The 19750-nt window shown below is 49.0% G+C and overlaps 1 protein-coding gene across 3 annotated transcripts in view; it reads right to left on the reverse strand.

The window, feature by feature from the left end:
* The window catches only part of GRIP1 (glutamate receptor interacting protein 1), a 310370-nt gene that overhangs the window by 143330 nt on the left and 147290 nt on the right, over nt 1–19750 (reverse strand). For all 3 annotated transcript variants that reach the window (XM_068160947.1, XM_068160945.1, XM_068160948.1), the window contains exon 2: nt 9964–10044. In XM_068160947.1, the coding sequence (XP_068017048.1) occupies nt 9964–10044 (81 nt within the window). The remainder of the gene's footprint in view (nt 1–9963; nt 10045–19750) is intronic.

Here is a 19750-nt window from a genome sequence, read left to right on the forward strand (position 1 = left end):
TCTGAAGGAATTGCACCAAGTGCACTGCATGCATGAGAACAGCTCTTTTTGAACACCTGCTGTCTTGACAAGGATAAAAAAGAGCCCTGCCTCTGGAGGTATGGTTCTGCATAGGTAAACATCTGCCCACTGGATCAACTGTCTGCCACATTTGTCAGCCACTGTGAAGATGGCTCTGACGCGAACAGCTGAGCTGCAGCAAGAAAAAACTGGGAGCCATCTTCCCTCTTGAGCAGAGTCATTCAATGAAACTGGGATCCTTGCATCACATCAGAATCATGGAATCAACCAGGTTGGAAAAGACCTCAAAGATCATCAAGTCCAACCTGTCACCCAACACCTCATGACAACTAAACCACAGCTTCAAGTGCCATGTCCAGTCCTTTTTGGAACACCTCCAGGGATGGTGACTCCACCACCTCCCTGGGCAGCACATTCCAATGGCCAATTCTTCTTTCTGGGAAGAACTTTCACCTCACCTCTGGCCTAAACCTCCCCTGGCACAGCTTGAGACTGTGTCCTCTTGTTCTGGTGCCGGTTGATCTACATTTGAGTTTGTTAGTCGAGGGCAGTGGACAAACCCCTCAGGAAAGGGACATTTGGTGTAGCCTGAGAGAGAATATGAAGGCATTCTGCACAGCAGGATGTGGATCAGGGAGAAGGGGGGAAAAAAAGAGGCATACCTTTGTGGTATTGTAAACAGCTAAGCAGCATCTGCATGTGTTCAGAGCCAAGGATCAGAAGAAAACTGCCTTACTGCTTCCTACTGACATACACATTGTGTATTTAGACATTTCAGAGCCCCCAAAATTCCCAGGACATTAATTATTGTTTTTATTGCAATGACTTCGTACTTCATGACTTCTCCCAGGAACATTTTGTGTCCTGACCAATTACTGAAGACAGTACATCACACAGTAATTATTTTTTTTAGTTTCAGCCCTGTAAATATTATCCTTGCAAGGCATTTTAAGGGTCTTTGATTTGCAGCTGCTCCCTTGCAGTTCAGTAGTTCAACAGTCAGCCTACTCTAAACAGATGTTTGACAAAACTTCCCTGGAGGATTTTAAGGCCAGGCTGGATGTGGCTCTGAGCAACCTGATGTAGTGTGAGGTGTCCCTGCTCCTAACAGGGGGTTGGAACTGGATGATCCTTGAGGTCCCTTCCAAGCCTGACAGTTCTGTGATTCTATGATTCATTTCTTTTTGCATTACAATTTTGTCACCAAACTCCCCAAAAATGAAGCTGTAAAAATTGCCAACAGCAGCAATAGCAGAGCTTGAGATACTGCAGAGGATGGTGGTTGTAGCCAGGTGGGGGTTGGTCTCTTCTCTCAGGCAACCAGCATCAGAACAAGAGGACAAAGTCTCAAGCTGTGCCAGGGGAGGTTTAGGCTGGAGGTGAGGAGAAAGTTCTTCCCAGCAAGAGAGATTGGCCATTGGAATGTGCTGCCCAGGGAGGTGGTGGAGTCACCATCCCTGGAGGTGTTCAAGAGGGGATTGGAGGTGGCACTTGGTGCTATGGTTTAGTAGTCATGAGGTGTTGGGTGGCAGGTTGGACTTGATGATCTTTGAGGTCTTTCCCAACCTTCTTGATACCATGATTGTGTGCCCTCAGGGCTGCACATTTCAGTCTGCTTCCCTCCAGTTTGATGGCTCGCCCTGTCTTTGAGATCAAACACTGAGCTGAAATAGGAAATCTGTATGGTAGAGCATGCTTCAAAGAATCAGGGGAGTGTGGAAAGAAAGCACAATATTCATGCCTGCACAAGGGAGCTGAGAAATGTGGCCACTTGAATTGCAGCCTTCCAAGTCTCGATGGGTTTCCTTCAGAGCAGAGTGACCTATTTTAACAACTGACCTCTCAGTACCTCCCTGCAACTGCACACAGAAACTGCCAGCAACAAACAATGAAAAGAACTGGTTAGAGAGAAACACAGACTACCCATGGCAGAGAAAATGCCAAGGGAATGATTTCTAACATCTAGATTTGATCCTCCTTGCTCTTCTCTGTAAGGGTTGGCATGCACCCTCACCACAAATACAGTTTCAGAAGATCATAGAATCAACCAGGTTGGAGAAGACCTCAGAGATCATCAAGTCCAACATATTGCCTAATACCTAACACCTCCTGACAACTAAACCATGGCTCCAAGTGCCACATCCAAGGCTTTTTTGCATACATCCAGGGACAGTGACTCCACCACCTCACTGGGCAGCACATTCCAATAGTCAACTCTTCTTTCTGGGAAGAACTTTCTCCTCACCTCCAGCCTAAACCTCCTCCTGGCACAGCTTGAGACTGTGTCCTCTTGTTCTGGTGCTGATTGCCTGGGTATCATGTATCACCAGGGAGTAGGAGGTAGATAGAACGAGACTTAGGAAAGCCTTCTTCTCTGGAGACATTCAAAACCCACCTGCATGCATTCCTGTTTGGCCTACCCTGGGTGATCTTGCTTCTGGCAGGGAGGTTGGACTGGATGATCTCTTGAGATCCCTTCCAACCTCTAACATTCTGTGAGGCACAATCTGAAGCACAGGGGCTATGTCTGAGGTAAAACAACAGTGGACTAAACCCAATCTTCAAGGAACTCTTTCTAGGTGCAGTGAGCAGGGCAGAAGGCCGTCAGCTGTGTTATTCAAACTTCACAAACTGCAGAATAAAGAATTAACCAGGTTGGGAAAGACCTCAGAGATCATCAAGTCCAAACTATCACCCAACACCATCTCATCAACTAAATCATGGCACCAAGTGCCTCAGCCAGTCTCCTTGTAAACACTTGCAGTGGTGATTCCACCACCTCCCTGGGCAGCAAATTCCAATGGCCAGTCTCTCTCTCTGGGAAGAATTTCTTCTTCACCTCCAGCCTAAACCTCCCCTGGCACAGCTTGAGATTGTGTCCTCTTGTTCTGGTGCTGCTTGCCTGGGAGAAGAGACCAGCTCCCACCTGCCTACAACCTCCCTTCAGGGAGTTGTAGAGAGCAAGAAGGTCTCCCCTGAGCCTCCTCTTCTCCAGGCTAAGCAACCCCAGCTCCCTCAGCCTCTCCTCACAGGGCTGTGCTCCAGACCCCTCCCCAGCTTTGTTGCCCTCCTCTGGACTCCTTCCAGCAACTCAACATCCTTCTTAAGCTGAGGAGCCATTTCTGTTATTCTTCTGTCCCAGGGAAATCTCCTCTGCTTGAGGAAAGATTCCTCCCACTCTGTGCCCTCATTATTTGGCACCAGTTTTATGAGCAAGAATGTATTTAGGAGGGAGACAGCTACAAGGCTGCAATCCTCTTAGCTACAGCAAATCTCTGAATTGGAAGATGATTCAAATAGCTGCCCCAGACTACAGTTTGCACTAGAGTTCTTTTAAGCCCTTGATCACTTCAGGCAATAGAACTTGAGGTTGTCAGTTGTCTTCCATAGTGCAGACATCTGAGTCATGAAGTCAAAAGTAAGGATCTTTGGATTGTTTAATTTTAATGTCAAGTAGATTAGAGACAAATTAGCTTTTCCTTAGGAAAAACTACCTGAAACCAGGTGGGGGTTGGTCTCTTCTCCCAGGCAAGCAGCACCAGAACAAGAGGACACAGTCTCAAGCTGTGCCAGGGGAGGTTTAGGCTGGAGGTGAGCAAGAAATTCCCAGAGAGAGAGAATGGCCATTGGAATGTGCTGCCCAGGGAGGTGGTGCAATCCCCATCCCTGGAGGTAGGAAGAGCCTGGATGAGGCACTTGGTGCCATGGTTTAGTTGATGAGATGGTGTTGGGTGATAGGTTGGACTGGATGATCTCAAAGGTCTATTCCAACCTGGTTAATTCTATTCTATTCTAAAAAGTGGGGGGGAGAAGGACAGAAAAATAGACCTTTGTTTTCCACCATAGCTATTTGCAGAATTGAACTGAAACTTGGTAATGATTCCAACCAACACAAATAGAACACTGAGAAGCTGAAACATTTTGACTCTTCAAAGACTGCAGGGGTTTTTGAATATTGAGTCACAGAACTGTCAGGGTTGGAAGGGACCTCAAGGATCATCCAGTTCCAAGCCCACTGGCCTTGGCAGGGATACCTCACACTACATCAGCTTCCCCACTGCCACATCTTTATAAAACCAAGTACCACATCAGTGTCAAAGCTCTGTTCTGCACACGAGGACTTTCACTAGCAAGAGAGGAGAGCTACTGAAGCCTTAGAGTCATAGAATTGTCAGGGTTGGAAGGCACCTCGAGGATCATCCAGTTCCAAGCCCCCTGCCATGGGCAGGGACACAGACTCACAGAATCACAGAATTTCACACTACAGCAGGTTGCTCACAGCCACATCCAGCCTGGCTGCAAAAACCTCCAGGGATGAGGCTTCCACCACCTCCCTGGGCAACCTGTGCCAGGCTCTCACCACCCTCATGGGGAACAACTTCTTCCTGACATCCAATCTGAATCTACCCACTTCTAGTTTTGTTCCATTTCCCCCAGTCCTATCCCTCCCTGACACCCTCAAAAGTCCCTCCCCAGCTTTCTTGTAGCCCCCTTCAGATACTGGAAGGCCACATTAAGGTCTCCTGGGAGCCTTCTCTTCTCCAAACTGAACAACCCCAACTCTCTCAGCCTGTCCTGATAGGAAAGGTGCTCCAGGTCTCTGCTCATCCTCAGGGCCCTTCTCTGGACCCATTATTTTGATTTTAAACCAGGGCCTTCTAAGACTGAACACAAAGCACACAGATCTGGATTCAGAACAAAATGAAACTTTCCTTGCAGACTATATGAAATATTTGCAGCTTCACATTTACAGCATTTTTGGGTGGCTTTTCCTTTTTTTCCCTGGAAGTGCCTCTTTAACAGTGTGGTCAGCTCTTGGCATTGTATCAGTGGAGCTGGAATGTTTGATGCCCCATTTGAAAGCTCCTGCAAGAATAAGCAATCGCGAGAACAACGCAGTGACTCAGGTGCTATTGACCCAATGCTTCCCCTCAGCTGGGCACTCCTTCAGACCCTGGGCAAGCCAGGAGGAAACCTCAGCCCAGGAACTCGATAGGAACTGTGGCCATCTATAGGTAGGACTTCAGGTGGTTAGAATAGAATAGAATAGAATAGAATAGAATAGAATAGAATAGAATAGAATAGACCAGACCAGACCAGACCAGGTTGGAAGAGACCTTTGAGATCATCGAGTCCAACCTATCACCTAACACCATCTCATCAACTAAACCATGGCACCAAGCACCCCATCAAGTTTCTTCCTAAACACCTCCAGGGATGGTGACTCCACCACCTCCCTGGGCAGCACATTCCAATGGCCAATCTCTCTTGCTGGGAAGAATTTACTCCTCACATCCAGCCTAAGACTCCCCTGGCAAAACTTGAGATTGTGTCCTCTTGTTCTGGTGCTGGTTGCCTGGGAGAAGAGACCAACCCCCACCTGGCTACAACCTCCCTTCAGGGAGTTGTAGAGAGCAAGAAGGTCTCCCCTGAGCCTCCTCTTCTCCAGGCTAAGCAATCCCAACTCCCTCAGCCTCTCCTCACAGGGCTGTGCTCCAGACCCCTCCCCAGCTTTGTTGCCCTTCTCTGGGCACCTTCCAGCACCTCAACATCTTTCCTAAACTGAGGGGCCCAGAACTGGACACAGGACTCAAGGTGTGGCCTAACCAGTGCGGAGTCCAGGGCAGAATGACCTCCCTGCTCCTGGCTACACTATTCCTGATCCAGGCCAGGATGCCATTGTCCTACTTGGCCACCTGGGCACACTGCTGGCTAAGAAGTGTAGCTAACCAGTGAGTATCAAATACTTCATTTTACTATGAGAGATGTTTAGCTGCATCCCTGGTTCTGAGAGCAGGGTCTTATCTGGGGCTTTTTAGTCTGGAGAAGAAAAGACTGAGAGGGGATTTAATAAATGTTTATTAATATCTGGGGGATGGGTGTCAGGGTTAGAGGTTAGGGAGGGGACAGGCTCTGTTCAGTTGCACCCTGGGATAGGACAAGGAGCAATGGATGTCAACTCCAGCACAGGAGGTTCTACCTTAGCATGAGGAAGAACTTCTTTACTGTAAGGGTCCCAGAGCACTGGAACAGGTTGCCCAGAGAGGTTGTGGATTTGTCTCCTCTGTAGACTTTCAAGACCCATCTGGATGCATTCCTGTGTGACCTGTGCTTGCTTCTATGGTCCTGCTCTGGCAGGGGGGTTGGACTTGGAAGATCTAGAGGTCCTTTCCAACCCCTAACATCCTGTGTGTGTGATCTGTGAATTTTGAACCACATTTTTGTATCTAAATACCATTCTGACAGTGATAGTTTCCTGAATGAGGCACAGCAGACATCCCCTTGGCTTCTGCAGCCCACTACATGGCCTCAGTAGCAATGAGATTTCATTCTATTCTGGTCCGTAGCCTAAATTGAAAAGCCCAACAGAGAACATCTTTTTGTTTCTTACTCTGCAGGCTGCTCACCACGCTGGCACTGCCTGAAGCCTCCCTTGTATGTTAAGCAATTCTTACTGTAAAGTTAATAGTGTTTGAGACAACCATGTACATACAACTGTAACTAAGCACCTGCACACCTGCAAAATCAAGTCCAGGTTTCAAACAGCAGTTTGCATTCACCAATTTCCACGGTTCCATAAACCCCTTTGCGAGGATCTGTTGCTTGTTGAGTTTGTGCCACGTGAAGACCATGATAAATATAACATGCAGTCTCATCACATGAATTATGCATTCTGCATCTTAAGCAAGCAAGTTCTGCTCCAGAGAGGTGCTTAATCCATTCCCTGCTTCTGGGGATGAAAGGAATTAAACTCATTGCTCTGATCTCACAGTATGTGCTCATTTGAGTTTAATTATGAAATGATTATTTCAGTGGGGTTTTTTTTCCTCCCCCTGTAAAATAAACCAAGCCTGAGCTCCATGTAGCCTCTATAGAATTATGGTACTGATTGCTGTGTATTCACTTTGTGCTCATCAATACTGCACTTTCAATATACATCTCACATGGAAGGAGAGAAACAACCTCTTGGGGGGTTATAGCTGTTGGCAGAGTAGTTTCAAGCCTCACAGCAAGGAAAGTTCCCCTTTTTGATGTCTGGCCAAAGGAAGGAGCACTGGAATCCTTGAAAGAGAATGGAAATGTCACAAGATGGAACATTCAGCAGACACAGGAAGATAACCTCACCCTACACTATGTGCTGGAAGGTGTCCAGAGAAGGGCAACAAAGCTGGGGAGAGGTCTGGAGCACAGCCCTGGGAAGAGAGGCTGAGGGAGCTGGGGTTGCTTAGCCTGGAGAAGAGGAGGCTCAGGGGAGACCTTCTTGCTGTCTACAGCTACCTGAAGGGAGGTTGTAGCCAGGTGGGGGTTGGTCTCTTCTCCCAGGCAAGCAGCACCAGAACAAGAGGACACAGTCTCAATCTTAGCCAGGGTAGGTTTAGGCTGGATGTTAGCAAGACATTCTTCCCAGGAAGAGAGATTGGCCACTGGAATGTGCTGCCCAGGGAGGTGGTGGAGTCACCATCCCTGGAGGTGTTTAGGAAGAGCCTGGATGAGGCGCTTAGTGCCATGGTTTAGTTGCTTAGATGGTTTTGGGTGATAGGTTGGACTCGATCTTGAAGGTCTTCTCCAACCTAGTTAATTCCATTCCATTCCATTCCATTCCATTCCATTCCATTCCATTCCATTCCATTCCATTCCATTCCATTCCATTCTTTGCATCACACATCCTGGATAGGTATTTTTACAAGCATTCTTTTTTTCCATTGGCTGTTCTCTGTTGCACAGAGCTCAGCAGAAGATCATTTAACTTGCTAAAAGCCCCAAGTTTTCCCTTGGCTGATTCAGTGGCAAGAGCATTCCTCGGTATTAGGACATCTGCTGTCCACGTCTCAGGAATGACAGAGCATCAAGTGGATGAGACAGCTATGCTGTCAAAGGCACTCTCATGCTTCAAGCTTGAAGGAACAGCACTTGAGGAATGTGATGTTTTATCAGGCATACCATCTGGGGGGAATAGAAATGGATGCTTTCCATACACTGTATGCTCTCCATGTGAGGATTATTGACAGTAACTCCAGTTGACAAGCCTCCATCCAGGTTTATGAGAATTAATGTACCAGGTTCACTGCATCTTACCTTCCACTTCAAAAGCTATTTGGAGCTGACCTACATACACACACAGAATCATACACACAGAATCAGCCAGGTTGGAAAAGACCTCAGAGATCATCAAGTCCAACCTATTACCTGATACCAAATATTTAATACCTCCTGACAACTAAACCATGGCTCCAAGTGCTACATCTAAGCCTTTTTTGAACACCTCCAGGGATGGTTGACTCCACCACCTCCCTGGGCAGCACATCCCAAGGGCCAATCTCTCTTGCTGGGAAGAACTTTCTCCTCACCTTGAGCCTAAACTTCCCCTGGCACAGTTTAAGACTGTGTCCTCTTGTTCTGGTGCTGGGTGCCTGGGAGAAGAGACCAACCTCCCCCTTGCTACAACCTCCCTTCAGGTAGCTGTAGAGAGGCACTGTCAGAGGCACAACCCTGCACTCAAGCAGAAGTGGCTGTAGTACTGCTGGCCTCAAAGTAGTTGAGAAAACCCTCTCTTGAACACGTAAATCAGCTTGTCATCGTGGTGATTACCTGAAGAACTGAGAGTGTCTCAACAAAGATAAGATCATCCTGAATTGCCTGCCTGGTGTGTCACCTCTGCTCACTGCCACAGCACCTGCTCAGGAGGTGTGGTGGGCAGTGGATGGCAAAGAGGTGTGGAGGATGCTCAGCCCAACCCCTGCAGACACACCAAGGTCCCCCTGGCAATCCACTTGTGCATTATTGATGTGAGCCAGGTGGAGCTATGATGAATGAACCAGGAACATAATAAAAGCCTTGGACTATGCCAGCTTACTGAGGGGGAACATCACCAGGGACATCTTAGGCTGGAGGCAGCAGCCCTGAATGTCTCTCCTCCACCTGCCACCATCAAAGAAGGATGATAAATATCTCTCCTGCTCTCTTTCTCCATTCTCTCTCTGCCAGCCCTCTGATTATCCTTTGTGATGTACACAAAGCATCTACAAAACAGGTACTCTGGCCTTTGGGAAAAATACAGCTCTTGGGAGGAGATCTGAGCCTGGCAGTAGTAAAGGTCTAAGCTCTGTCCCCTCCATCTGTAGCCTCCCTGTGGGTTGTGTGACTGTGCAACAACAATCACATGGAGTGCAGAGAATACTGACATTAGTTGTTAGAAGGTGTGTGACACGACCTACAGTTTCTGATTTCCACTGCAAATCACCTTCCCTTTGAGTAAGAGGCTACCATGCTCAAGGTGAGACTGGCAGCACCAGTTACTCCACCTGCGCTCACCCTTTGTCAGTGCTCATTCACTGTCACTAAAAGATGTCTAAAATTTCACTTGCTGTGAATATCCCTTTGGCTTGCTGCATAATCTGCACAAATCTTGCTTTTCAGGGGCATGTTTTGCAGACTTGAGATAATTAAGACACACAGGTCTGAAGATCACTTCCTTTCAACCACTGATCTAGTGGTCCAGCTCTGTGTGATGAGATGGCAGAAAAGACAAGGCAGAGTATCACCTGAAGATGAGAACTCTGATCAGAGTGTTGTCCTGCCAGATTTCTGAGCCTGTCTGATCAGCTGTGGAAAATAGGAGGCAGTCTCCCTAAACCATCAAAACCAGGTATGAAAGAACAGATCTCACAGAGCCTGAAAATACGTGAGCCTCTGATGAAAGGCTTTGGGGATCAATGTCAGACATCTGCTGCAAAAGGAAGAGACACAGGGATGCTCTTCACAGCAAAAGCTTGAGGTAACTCAGCTGTAGGACCACCTTACACCTCCCATGGAAGCTTCCTTATAAAGTTGCTTGGTACTAACTGCCACCAATTTGCTTTTTATAACTAGTTGAATTTTGATGAGTATCACCTTTCTGGTCACAGAGGAGTTAGGTGTTATAAAAAGCAAAGCAAGTCTTACCTGGAATACTCTGTCTCCTCACAGACAATGCTCCATCAGGTGCCTTTGCCTGGTTTGCAGACTTTGTGTAAGGACTCTCATCTAAATGGAAACAAGCAACACTTCCAGTTACTGGTTAAATATAATGTTAACTGCAATGCAATCTTTACCCAAGTACTGTGGGAGCTAGGAATGCAGAGCACAAGAGCTGCTGAGAGCCAGATGAATGCTACAGGCTGGGGACAGAGAGCAGCCAGGCAGAAAGGGACCTGGGGGGACTGGTTGACAGTAGCTGAACTTGAGCCAACAGTGAGCCCAGGTGGCCAAGAAGGCCAATGGCATCCTGGTCTGTATAGTGTGGCCAGCAGGAGCAAGGAAGTCATTCTGCGCTGTATTCAGCACTGCTTAGGCCACACCTTCAGTCCTGTGTCCAGTTCTGGGCTCCTCAATTTAAGGACATTGAGACACTTGAATGTGTCCAGAGAAGGGCACTGAGGCTGGGGAGAGGTCTGGAGCACAGCCCTGTGAGGAGAGGCTGAGGGAGCTGGGGTTGCTTAGCCTGGAGAAGAGGAGGCTCAGGGGAGACCTTCTTGCTCTCTACAACTCCCTGAAGGGAGGTTGTAGCCAGGTGGGGCTTGGCCTCTTCTCCCAGGCAACCAGCACCAGAACAAGAGGACACAGTCTCAAGCTGTGCCAAGGGAGGTTTAGGCTGAAGGTGAGGAAGAAATTCATCCCAGCAAGAGAGACTGGCCATTGGAATGTGCTGCCCAGGGAGGTGGTGGAGTCCCTGTCCCTGGAGGTGTTCAAAAAGGGATTGGATGTGGCACTTGGAGCCATGGTTTATTCATGAGGTGTTGGGTTGGACTTGATGATCTCTGAGGTCTTTTCCAACCCTATTGATTCTATGATCTCTGAATGCTGACTCAATGTCACCTTTAAACTCCATGACAAAGCTCTGACTAGCAGAGCTGAAAAGGATGAGGGAAGAATCAAATCCAAGGTAACTCTTAGTTGATGATAAGCTTGACATACAAAGGCCTTTTTAGCTGTAACATAATCAGAAACATTTCCTGTTTTCTCATGGTAAGAAGCTTCCCCTGTCAGAGACTGGAGTGAGAAAGGGACCATCATCCCTGTTCAGGAGTGAAAGGCTTCCAGGAGCTTTTGAATAGTCCAGCTGCAGAGATGCATTCTTTTTCCTTTGGGATCACTCAGCAGGTGGTTCCTTTTTTGACAGAAGGACTGACTGGGGGAAACATCAGGAGAGTATTGCCAAATAGGCCAGGCACATTTACGGCTGAAGACGGGAACTGTGACAGCCTGTGTCTAAACAGAAGGCTAGCTGGAACATCTCCTGATCAACCTCAGTGCAGAAGAGACCACTACAGTGGGATGAGCAGATGAGTCAGCAGCCAAAGGCAGATTTAGGCAGAAACTGAGTCACTTCTACCTCCCTCTGAAGAGAAGAATGATGATGGGGGAGGGGGGGGGTGTGGGAAATCACCACTTACATAGCTTTAAAAAGGGCAAGCCATAGGCTCAGGAAAGAAACAGGAATAAAAGAGAAGAAATAGCATTATGCATTTCAGTATTTCAACAACAAGAAATCAATCAGACAAATTAGGCTTTGGACTTGCCTGTCCTTTAATCAAGTGTTCAAACACTTTAAACAATTAGCAGAACCCTTTCATCTGCGGGCTTGCCTTCCAGTTGCAAGGCACCCACGAATGCATGCTCAAAACCTGATCAATGGGTAAAGCAATCAAAGGCTGCAGGATCTGGTATAGCATCCTCACATCAAGGAGAACCAGAAAAACATCTGGAGAAGGAGTTTTGCTTTTCAGCTGACACCCTTGACATGCTGAGCCTTCCTTGCTGATTACAGCATTTATATCCTGCAGTCTCTCAGCCCCCTTTAGAAACTTGCCTCAAAAGAGAGCAGTCTGCTTTTGCACAAGCAAGGTAAGGAGTTGGGTCAGCATAAAACAATTTCAAACCAGGTCTCAGAAAGAAGTGACTAGAAGAGCTTCTGGGCTTTTAAAATGGTACCTGCCCAATGGACTCTGTTGTGTGGATGCACAAACACAACAAGGAAAGGGAGGGAGGAAGGGAGGGAGGAAGGGAGAGAGGGAGGGAGGGAGGAAGGGAGGAAGGGAGGAAGGAAGGGAGGATGGGAGGAAGGAAGGGAGGATGGGAGGAAGGAAGGGAGGATGGGAGGAAGGAAGGGAGGATGGGAGGAAGGAAGGGAGGATGGGAGGAAGGGAGGAAGGGAGGAAGGGAGGAAGGAAGGGAGGATGGGAGGAAGGAAGGGAGGATGGGAGGAAGGGAGGGAGGATGGGAGGAAGGAAGGGAGGATGGGAGGAAGGAAGGGAGGATGGGAGGATGGGAGGAAGGAAGGGAGGATGGGAGGAAGGGAGGAAGGGAGGAAAGGAGGAAGACTGCAAATTATCATTTTATAGCCATGTGTCTTGATGAAAACGCAGCAAGTAACTGCTTTTTTTTCCTACAGTAAAATGAACTGCAATTGCTTTGAGACTACATTGTTCAAAGGACAAAGACCACAGAAACATAGAATGGTCTGGGTTGAAAGGGACCTTCCAAGGTCATCCAGTCCAACCCCCTCTGCAGTCAGCAGGGACATCCCCAGCTAGATCAGGTTGCCCAGAGCCCTGTCCAGCCTCACCTTGAATATCTCCAGGCATGGGGCCTCAACCACCTCCCTGGGCAACCTGTTCCAGTGTTCCACCACCCTCATGGTAAAAACCCTGCTCCTAACATCCAATCTAAAGCTGCTCTTCTCTAGTTTGAAGCCATTGTCCCTGTCCTGTGCCTTTGCAGTCTCCCTCCATCCTTCTCATAGCCCTCCCTCAGGTAACAGCAGCTCACACATCATCCCTTCAAAGCTCTGCACACAATTCTTATGATTAAAGACTGCAAAGATAATGATCAACTGGACAAGCAAGTAGTCCTACTGCTTACAGCTATCCCTGTAGGCTTATTGCCTTTATCTATTGACTGTGAGGCAGATAAACAGCATTTAGCACTTTCCTGCCTATTTTTAACCTGGTGGCATCTCTGGCCTGTAACTGAATGATTCATTCTTTGAGACAGGAACCAAGTTGTGACCCATTTATATTGTGTGTTGCTAGTACCACACAAGCAGGGCCTCTGTCCAAGGCTGAGGACTCAATACACATCATAACAAACCAACAGCAATGCGACCCCACGAAGACCATACACTGGAGAACGTGGATAGATACATCTGCACATGGATGTCAAGAAGGAAGGCACAGCTTCTGCTCACTTGTGCCCTGGGGTAGGACAAGGGGCAATGGACGGAAACTCCAGCACAGGAGGTTCCCCCTCAACATGAGGAAGAACTTCTTCACTGTGAGGGTGCCAGAGCCCTGGAGCAGGCTGCCCAGGGAGGTTGTGGAGTCTCGTTCTCTGGAGCCTTTCCAGCCCTGTCTGGATGTGTTCCTGTGTGACCTGTGCTGGATTCTGTGATCCTGCTCCGGCAGGGGGGTTGGACTGGAAGATCTCTGAAGGTCCCTTCCCACCCCTAACATCCTGTGAGCCTGTGATCTGAAGTGCTTGGTACTGTGCTGGCAAAATGACCATAGGAAATCTTTAGGTATTTGCTGTAGTCAGTTTAGTACCCTTTAAATCATCCCATGTATGAGGCAAGAGAAAGCAAGCCTCAACAGTCAAGTCTGTGCATTCAATGTATCAGATGGTTAATGGCCACTGAAGCATTCGCACGTCTCTTGAGGTGGCTGTAAATGCTACTGACACAAAGATGTTGTTCACAGATGAGGTAAAGCCTAAGAGCACTTCCTCTTTCAAGCCTTCACAATGAGTTAGAGGATGAGGAAGGACACTGAGATACCTGAAAGTATCCAGAGCACGGCAACGAGGCTGGGGAGGGGTCTGGAGCACAGCCCTGTGAGGAGAGGCTGAGGGAGCTGGGGTTGCTTAGCCTGGAGAAGAGGAGGCTCAGGGGAGACCTTATTGCTCTCTACAACTCCCTAAAGGGAGGTTGTAGCCAGGTGGGGGTTGGTCTCTTCTCCCAGGCAAGCAGCACCAGAACAAGAGGACACAGTCTCAAACTGTGCCAGGGGAAGTTTAGGCTCAATGTGAGGAGAAAGTGCTTTCCAGAAAGAGAGGTTGGCTATTGGAATGTGCTGCCCATGGAGGTGGTGGAGTCACCATCACTGGAGGTGTTCAAAAAAGGCTTGGATGTGGCACTTGGAGCCATGGTTTAGTTGTCAGGAGGTGTTAGGTATTAGGTAATAGGTTGGACTTGATGATTTCTGAGGTCTTTTCCAACCGGGTTGATACTGTGATTCTGTGATGTTTCCTTCACAGCTACTGCTGCATGTCCAGGTGGTAACTACTCATAGAATCACAGAACACCAGAGCTTAGAAGAGACCTCCAGAGATCCTCAGGTCCAACCCCCCTCCCAAAGCAGGATCACCCAGGGTAGTCCTCACAGGAATGCATCCAGGTGGGGTTGGAAAGTCTCCCGAGAAGGAGACTCCACAACCACTCTGGGCAGCCTGCTCCAGTGCTGAATCCAAGAAATGTGTTCAAACCCTGTGCAGCACCAGGAAGCAACTAAGCACAACGACATCCTGTCAGCTCTGAAGGGGAAGCCTTTTCCCACTGAGAACAGCTACAGAACGACTCAGCAGCTGCACTTCTATGAGGAGAGGAAATGTGATGATCCTTCACTGTCATATCTTGTCTCTCCCACACCACAGCTCATCCTCAGCTCTGCATCACCACTCATACCTGCTTCTCTTCTGCAGAAACCTGTATTCTTCTGGGAGCAGGGGAAATAACGTGGCACCAAGCTGGTAACTGAGGGCTTTCAATTGCAGGGGAATTGTTTTAATATTGAGGAGCTTGGAAGCTATATTAAATTTGTACTTTTTTCTTTTCAAAAGTAGATATGAAGGCATTATGAGGGAGAACAGTTTCCTTCTTTCAGTGGTTCATTTTCATTCTTCAGAGGCTTGCTTATGAGAGGATGAGCTGTTCTTTAGCCATGGAAGAGCTGAATTTAGAACTTCCTAGAATTAGTGTCATAGTATCAGTCAGGGTTGGAAGGGACCACAAGGATCAGCTAGTTCCAACCCCCCTGCCGTGGGCAGGGACACCCCACACTACATCAGCCTGGCCAGAGCCACATCCAGCCTGGCCTTAAACACCTCCAGGGACAGGGCCCCAACCACCTCCCTGGACAACCCATTCCAGGGCTTCACCACTCTCATGGGGAAGACCCTCCTCCTCACCTCCAGCCTGAATCTCCCCACCTCCAGCTTCATTCCACTCCCCCTAGTCCTATCACTACCTGAGCAGTCCCTCCCCAGCCTTCCTGTAGAACCCCTTCAGATACTGGAAGGCCACAATGAGGTTGCCTCGGAACCTTCTCTTCTCCAGACTGAACAGCCCCAGCTCCTTCAGTCTGTCCTCATAGGAGAGGTGCTCCAGCCCTCTGATCATCCTCCTGGCCCTTCTCTGGATACCTTCCAGCACCTCCAGATCCCTCTTGTCATAGGGGCTCCAGAACTGGAGGCAGTACTCCAGGTGGGGTCTCAGCAGAGCTGAGCAGAGGGGGAGAATCACCTCCCTTGCCCTGCTGGCCACACTTCTCCTGATGCAGCCCAGGCTCTGGTTGGCTTCCTGGGCTGCAAGTGCACACTGAGAGCTCCTGTTGAGCTTCTCCTCCCCCAGCACCCCCAAGTCTCTCTCCTCAGGGCAGTTGGATCATGTAGCTCCTAAGTAGGCAGAACATGAGCCTGCAGTGTGCCCAGGTGGCCAAAAAGGCCAATGGCATCCTGGCCTGCACCAGGAACAGTGTGGCCAGCAGGAGCAGGGAGGTCATTCTGCCCTGTGCTCAGCACTGGTTAGGCCACACCTGGAGTCCTGTGTCCACTTCTGGGCTCCTCAGTTTAGGAAAGATGTTGAGTTGCTGGAAGGTGTCCAGAGAAGGGCAACAAAGCTGGGGAGGGGTCTGGTCTCTTCTCCCAGGCAAGCAGCACCAGAACAAGAGGACACAGTCTCAAGCTGTGCCAGGGGAAGTTTAGTCTGCAGGTTCTTTCCAGAAAGAGTAATTGGCCATTGGAATGTGCTGCCCAGGGAGGTGGTGGAGTCACCGTCCCTGGAGGTGTTCAAGAGGGGATTGGATGTGGCACTTGGAGCCATGGTTTAGTTAGTCATGAGGTGTTGGGTGATAGGTTGGACTTGATGATCTCTTGGTCTTTTCCAACCTTATTGATTCCAGGATGCTATGATCCTGTGACTTCACAGCTAGAGCAAGTGACATGTGAGGTGTTCCTCAAACATTCCTCACTCTGAAACTGTCCTGAAGGGTCAAAGCCCAAAGCATGCCCTATCCCAGGCAAGGGGCTAAACACCTGCCAGCGTGCTAACCTGGACACTTCCTGCAGTCTCGATGGTCCAGGCAAATGTGTAGCACCTGTGATTAACTTTGTAACACACCTGTGAACTGTGTGTGCCCCTGGCCACGTTTGGATACGCCCCAGCCTATAGGTTCAGTTATCAGGTCTCTGTTACTAAAGTTACTGCCTTGGGACAGTATTTAAACCAGCCGAGATGGCAGGCACTTGGCCTTGTTCTCACCCAGACAGCAACAAGAGCCAAATGCTGCCAGAGTAGCAACATTGCAGATGATTACACAGTTCTCCAGTCAACCCTTTAATCATAGAATCACAGAATTGTCAGGGTTGGAAGGGACCTCAAGGATCAGCCAGTTCCAACCCCCCTGCCATGGCCAGGGACACCTCACACTACAGCAGGTTGCTCACAGCCACATCCAGCCTGGCTGCAAAAACCTCCAGGGATGAGGCTTCCACCACCTCCCTGGGCAGCCTGCGCCAGTGTCTCACCACCCTCATGGGGAACAACCTCTTCCTAACATCCAATCTGAATCTACCCCTTTCTACTTTTGTTCCATTCCCCCCAGTCCTATCATTACCTGCCACATACCCACCGATGAGCTCTGATACTGAGGAAGGCTTACACAGCCTCAGCAGAAGTTTTACCACCACTTCTGCCACACCTTACTCCCTTCTAAACTCAGACTTTCTGTTAAAGATTTTCCATTCTACAAGACAGCTCAAATATTTACTGGAGCAAGGACTTGAGCCTCAGTCTCACAGTCACAGACGAGTACCCAGACTCCCAGCTGCACAATCACTCAGTCTTGCTTGCGTGCTCTGACCAACACCTGAGGTGTGTCATACAAAGTAAAACAGATTAAAGCTATCTCCTTTACAATCGGTTCCAAACGCTGCCCCAGATCAGGGAGGAGAGGGAATCTTAACTCAAGAGTCCTTCTGCACCCCTGTGAGCAGCCCAGCCACTAAAAAGTCATCAGGGCCACTCTAGAGAAATGTCCCTCATCCTGCGTGGGCTCATCTCCTACATTCCGCTTGTTTAAGGTAAAAATGCAGCAATATTTTCTCTGAGCTGTATCAAATTCTAGAGAATGGGATTTTCAGGTTGATCCACAGCAATGGGACAGAAAAAAACATTGAGAAGGGAGCTGGAGCTTGGCCATCACACTGCTCTACAGCTTCCAGGTGAGAAAACTTCTGCTAAAGACAGTGAACAAATCTTTCTCCCTGAACTTAATGACCAAACACTTCTGAATGAGAACTGACCAAACAACTCTGAATATTCCTGCAATACTCCAACAAATACAACCAGCAGTAGTCACAGGCAGTAGAAAGATTCCAACACCAGCTCTAAATGAATCACAGTAAGAAGATAACTACCCAGCTCTTGACAGGATCACAGAACGTTAGGGCCTGGAAGGGACCTCAAAAGTTTATCCAGCCCAACCCCCCTGCCAGAGCAGGAGCACCTGGAGCAGATCACACAGGAACACATCCAGGCAGGTTTGGAGTATCTCCAGGGAGGGAAACTCCACAACCACCCTGGGCAGCCTCTTCCAGGGCTCTGTCACCCTCACAGGGAAAAAAATTTTCCCTTCTGTTTCCATGGAACTTCCTCTGCCTCAGCTTCCACCACTGCCCCTTGTGCTGGCATTGGGCAGCACCCAGCAGAGCCTGGCTCCAGCCTCTGGGCACTCATCTGGACTCAATGATCCTCGAAGTCTCTTCCAACCTTAGTGATACTGTGATACCCTGCACATCTTTAGCAACATGGATGAGGTCACCTCTCAGGCTCCTCCTCTCCAAGCTACAGAGCCCTCAGCTCCCTCAGGCTCTCCTCACAAGGAAGATGTTCCACTCCCTTCATGATTTTTGTGGCTCTGTGCTGGACTCTCTCCAGCAATTCCCTGAGGTTCTTCTTGAACTCAGGGGCCCAGAACTGGACACAAGATTCAAGATGTGGCCTCACCAGAGCAGAGTAGAAGGGGAGGAGAACCTCTCTGACTTACTGCCTACAGCCCTTCTAATCCACCCCAGGATGCCATTGGCCTTCCTGACCACAAGAGCACATTGCTGGATCATGATCAACCTTCCACCCACTAGTACCCCCAGGTCCATTTCCCCTTCACTGCTCTCTAGCAGGTCAGACCCCAACCTGTACTGCTCCATGGGGTTGTTCTTTCCCAGGTGCAAGACTCTCACCTTGCTCTTGTTGAATTTCATTCAGTTTCTCCCTGCCCAGCTCTCAGCCTGTCCAGCTCTGGCTGAATGGCAGCACAACCCTCCTGTGTCAGCCACTCCACCCAGCCTGGTGCCATCAGCAAACCTGCTGGCAGTGCTCTCTGTGCCCTCATCCAGGTGGTTGATGAATGTATTGAACAGCTCTGGTCCCAGTACTGACCCCTGAGGGATTCCACAAGATACAGGACTCCAACTGGACTCCAGCTAGACTCCAAGTGGACACAGGACTCCAAGTGGACACAGGACTCCAAGTGGACTCCACTGAGACTTTTGTTGTTGTTGTTGCTGTTGATTTTAAATAATTCAAGCTTACAAAAGTAAATGGAAGTCCTAAAACTCTGATAAGCTTTACAACTGAACTACTGACTACACTTGAATCAATAAATCACACTGAAATTTGCTGGGGAAGCAGGGAACAGAGAGAGTTTTATTTGGGCTGCCGAGGGGAGATGTGGCACAAATGTTTTGAACCTGCTGCAACTTTTATCCTTAGAACTGTTAACAACAACAATGAAAAAGAAACCCCCTCAGGGAATGTGTTTTTCCCTGGGAAAGGAGGGTGCTTTTAAGGATGCCTTTAAGGTTGGCTTTTAAACCACACAAACAGCTGGGAGCAAATTAAGATCCTGGAGCAGATGTTAGTCAGTTAGAGGGCAGAAGGGCTCTGCAGAGGGACCTCGACAGACTGGACAGATGGGCAGAGTTCAACAGGATGGCATTCAACAAGTCCAAGTGCCAGGGGCTGCACTTTGGCCACAGGAACCCCATGCAGAGCTACAGGCTGGGGTCAGAGTGGCTGAGAGCTCCCAAACAGAGAGGGACCTGGGGGTGCTGATTGACAGCAGCTGAACATGAGCCGGCAGTGTGCCCAGGTAGCCAAGAAGGCCAATGGCATCCTGGCCTGCATTAGGAAGAGTGTGGCCAGCAGGAGCAGGGAAGTCATTCTGCCCTGTACTCTGCATTGGTTAGGCCACACCTCGAGTCCTGTGTCCAGTTCTGGGCCCCTCAGTTTAAGAAGGACACTGAGACACTTGAACATGTCCAGAGAAGGGCAAGAAAGCTGGGAAGGGGTCTGGAGCACAGCCCTGTGAGGAGAGGCTGAGGGAGCTGGGGTTGCTTAGCCTAGAGAAGAGGAGGCTCA

The sequence above is a fragment of the Melanerpes formicivorus genome, unplaced genomic scaffold (genome assembly GCF_026170545.1).
Source record: "Melanerpes formicivorus ecotype bairdi unplaced genomic scaffold, bMelFor1.0.p_v2 SCAF_54, whole genome shotgun sequence".
NCBI classification, from domain to species: domain Eukaryota; kingdom Metazoa; phylum Chordata; class Aves; order Piciformes; family Picidae; genus Melanerpes; species Melanerpes formicivorus.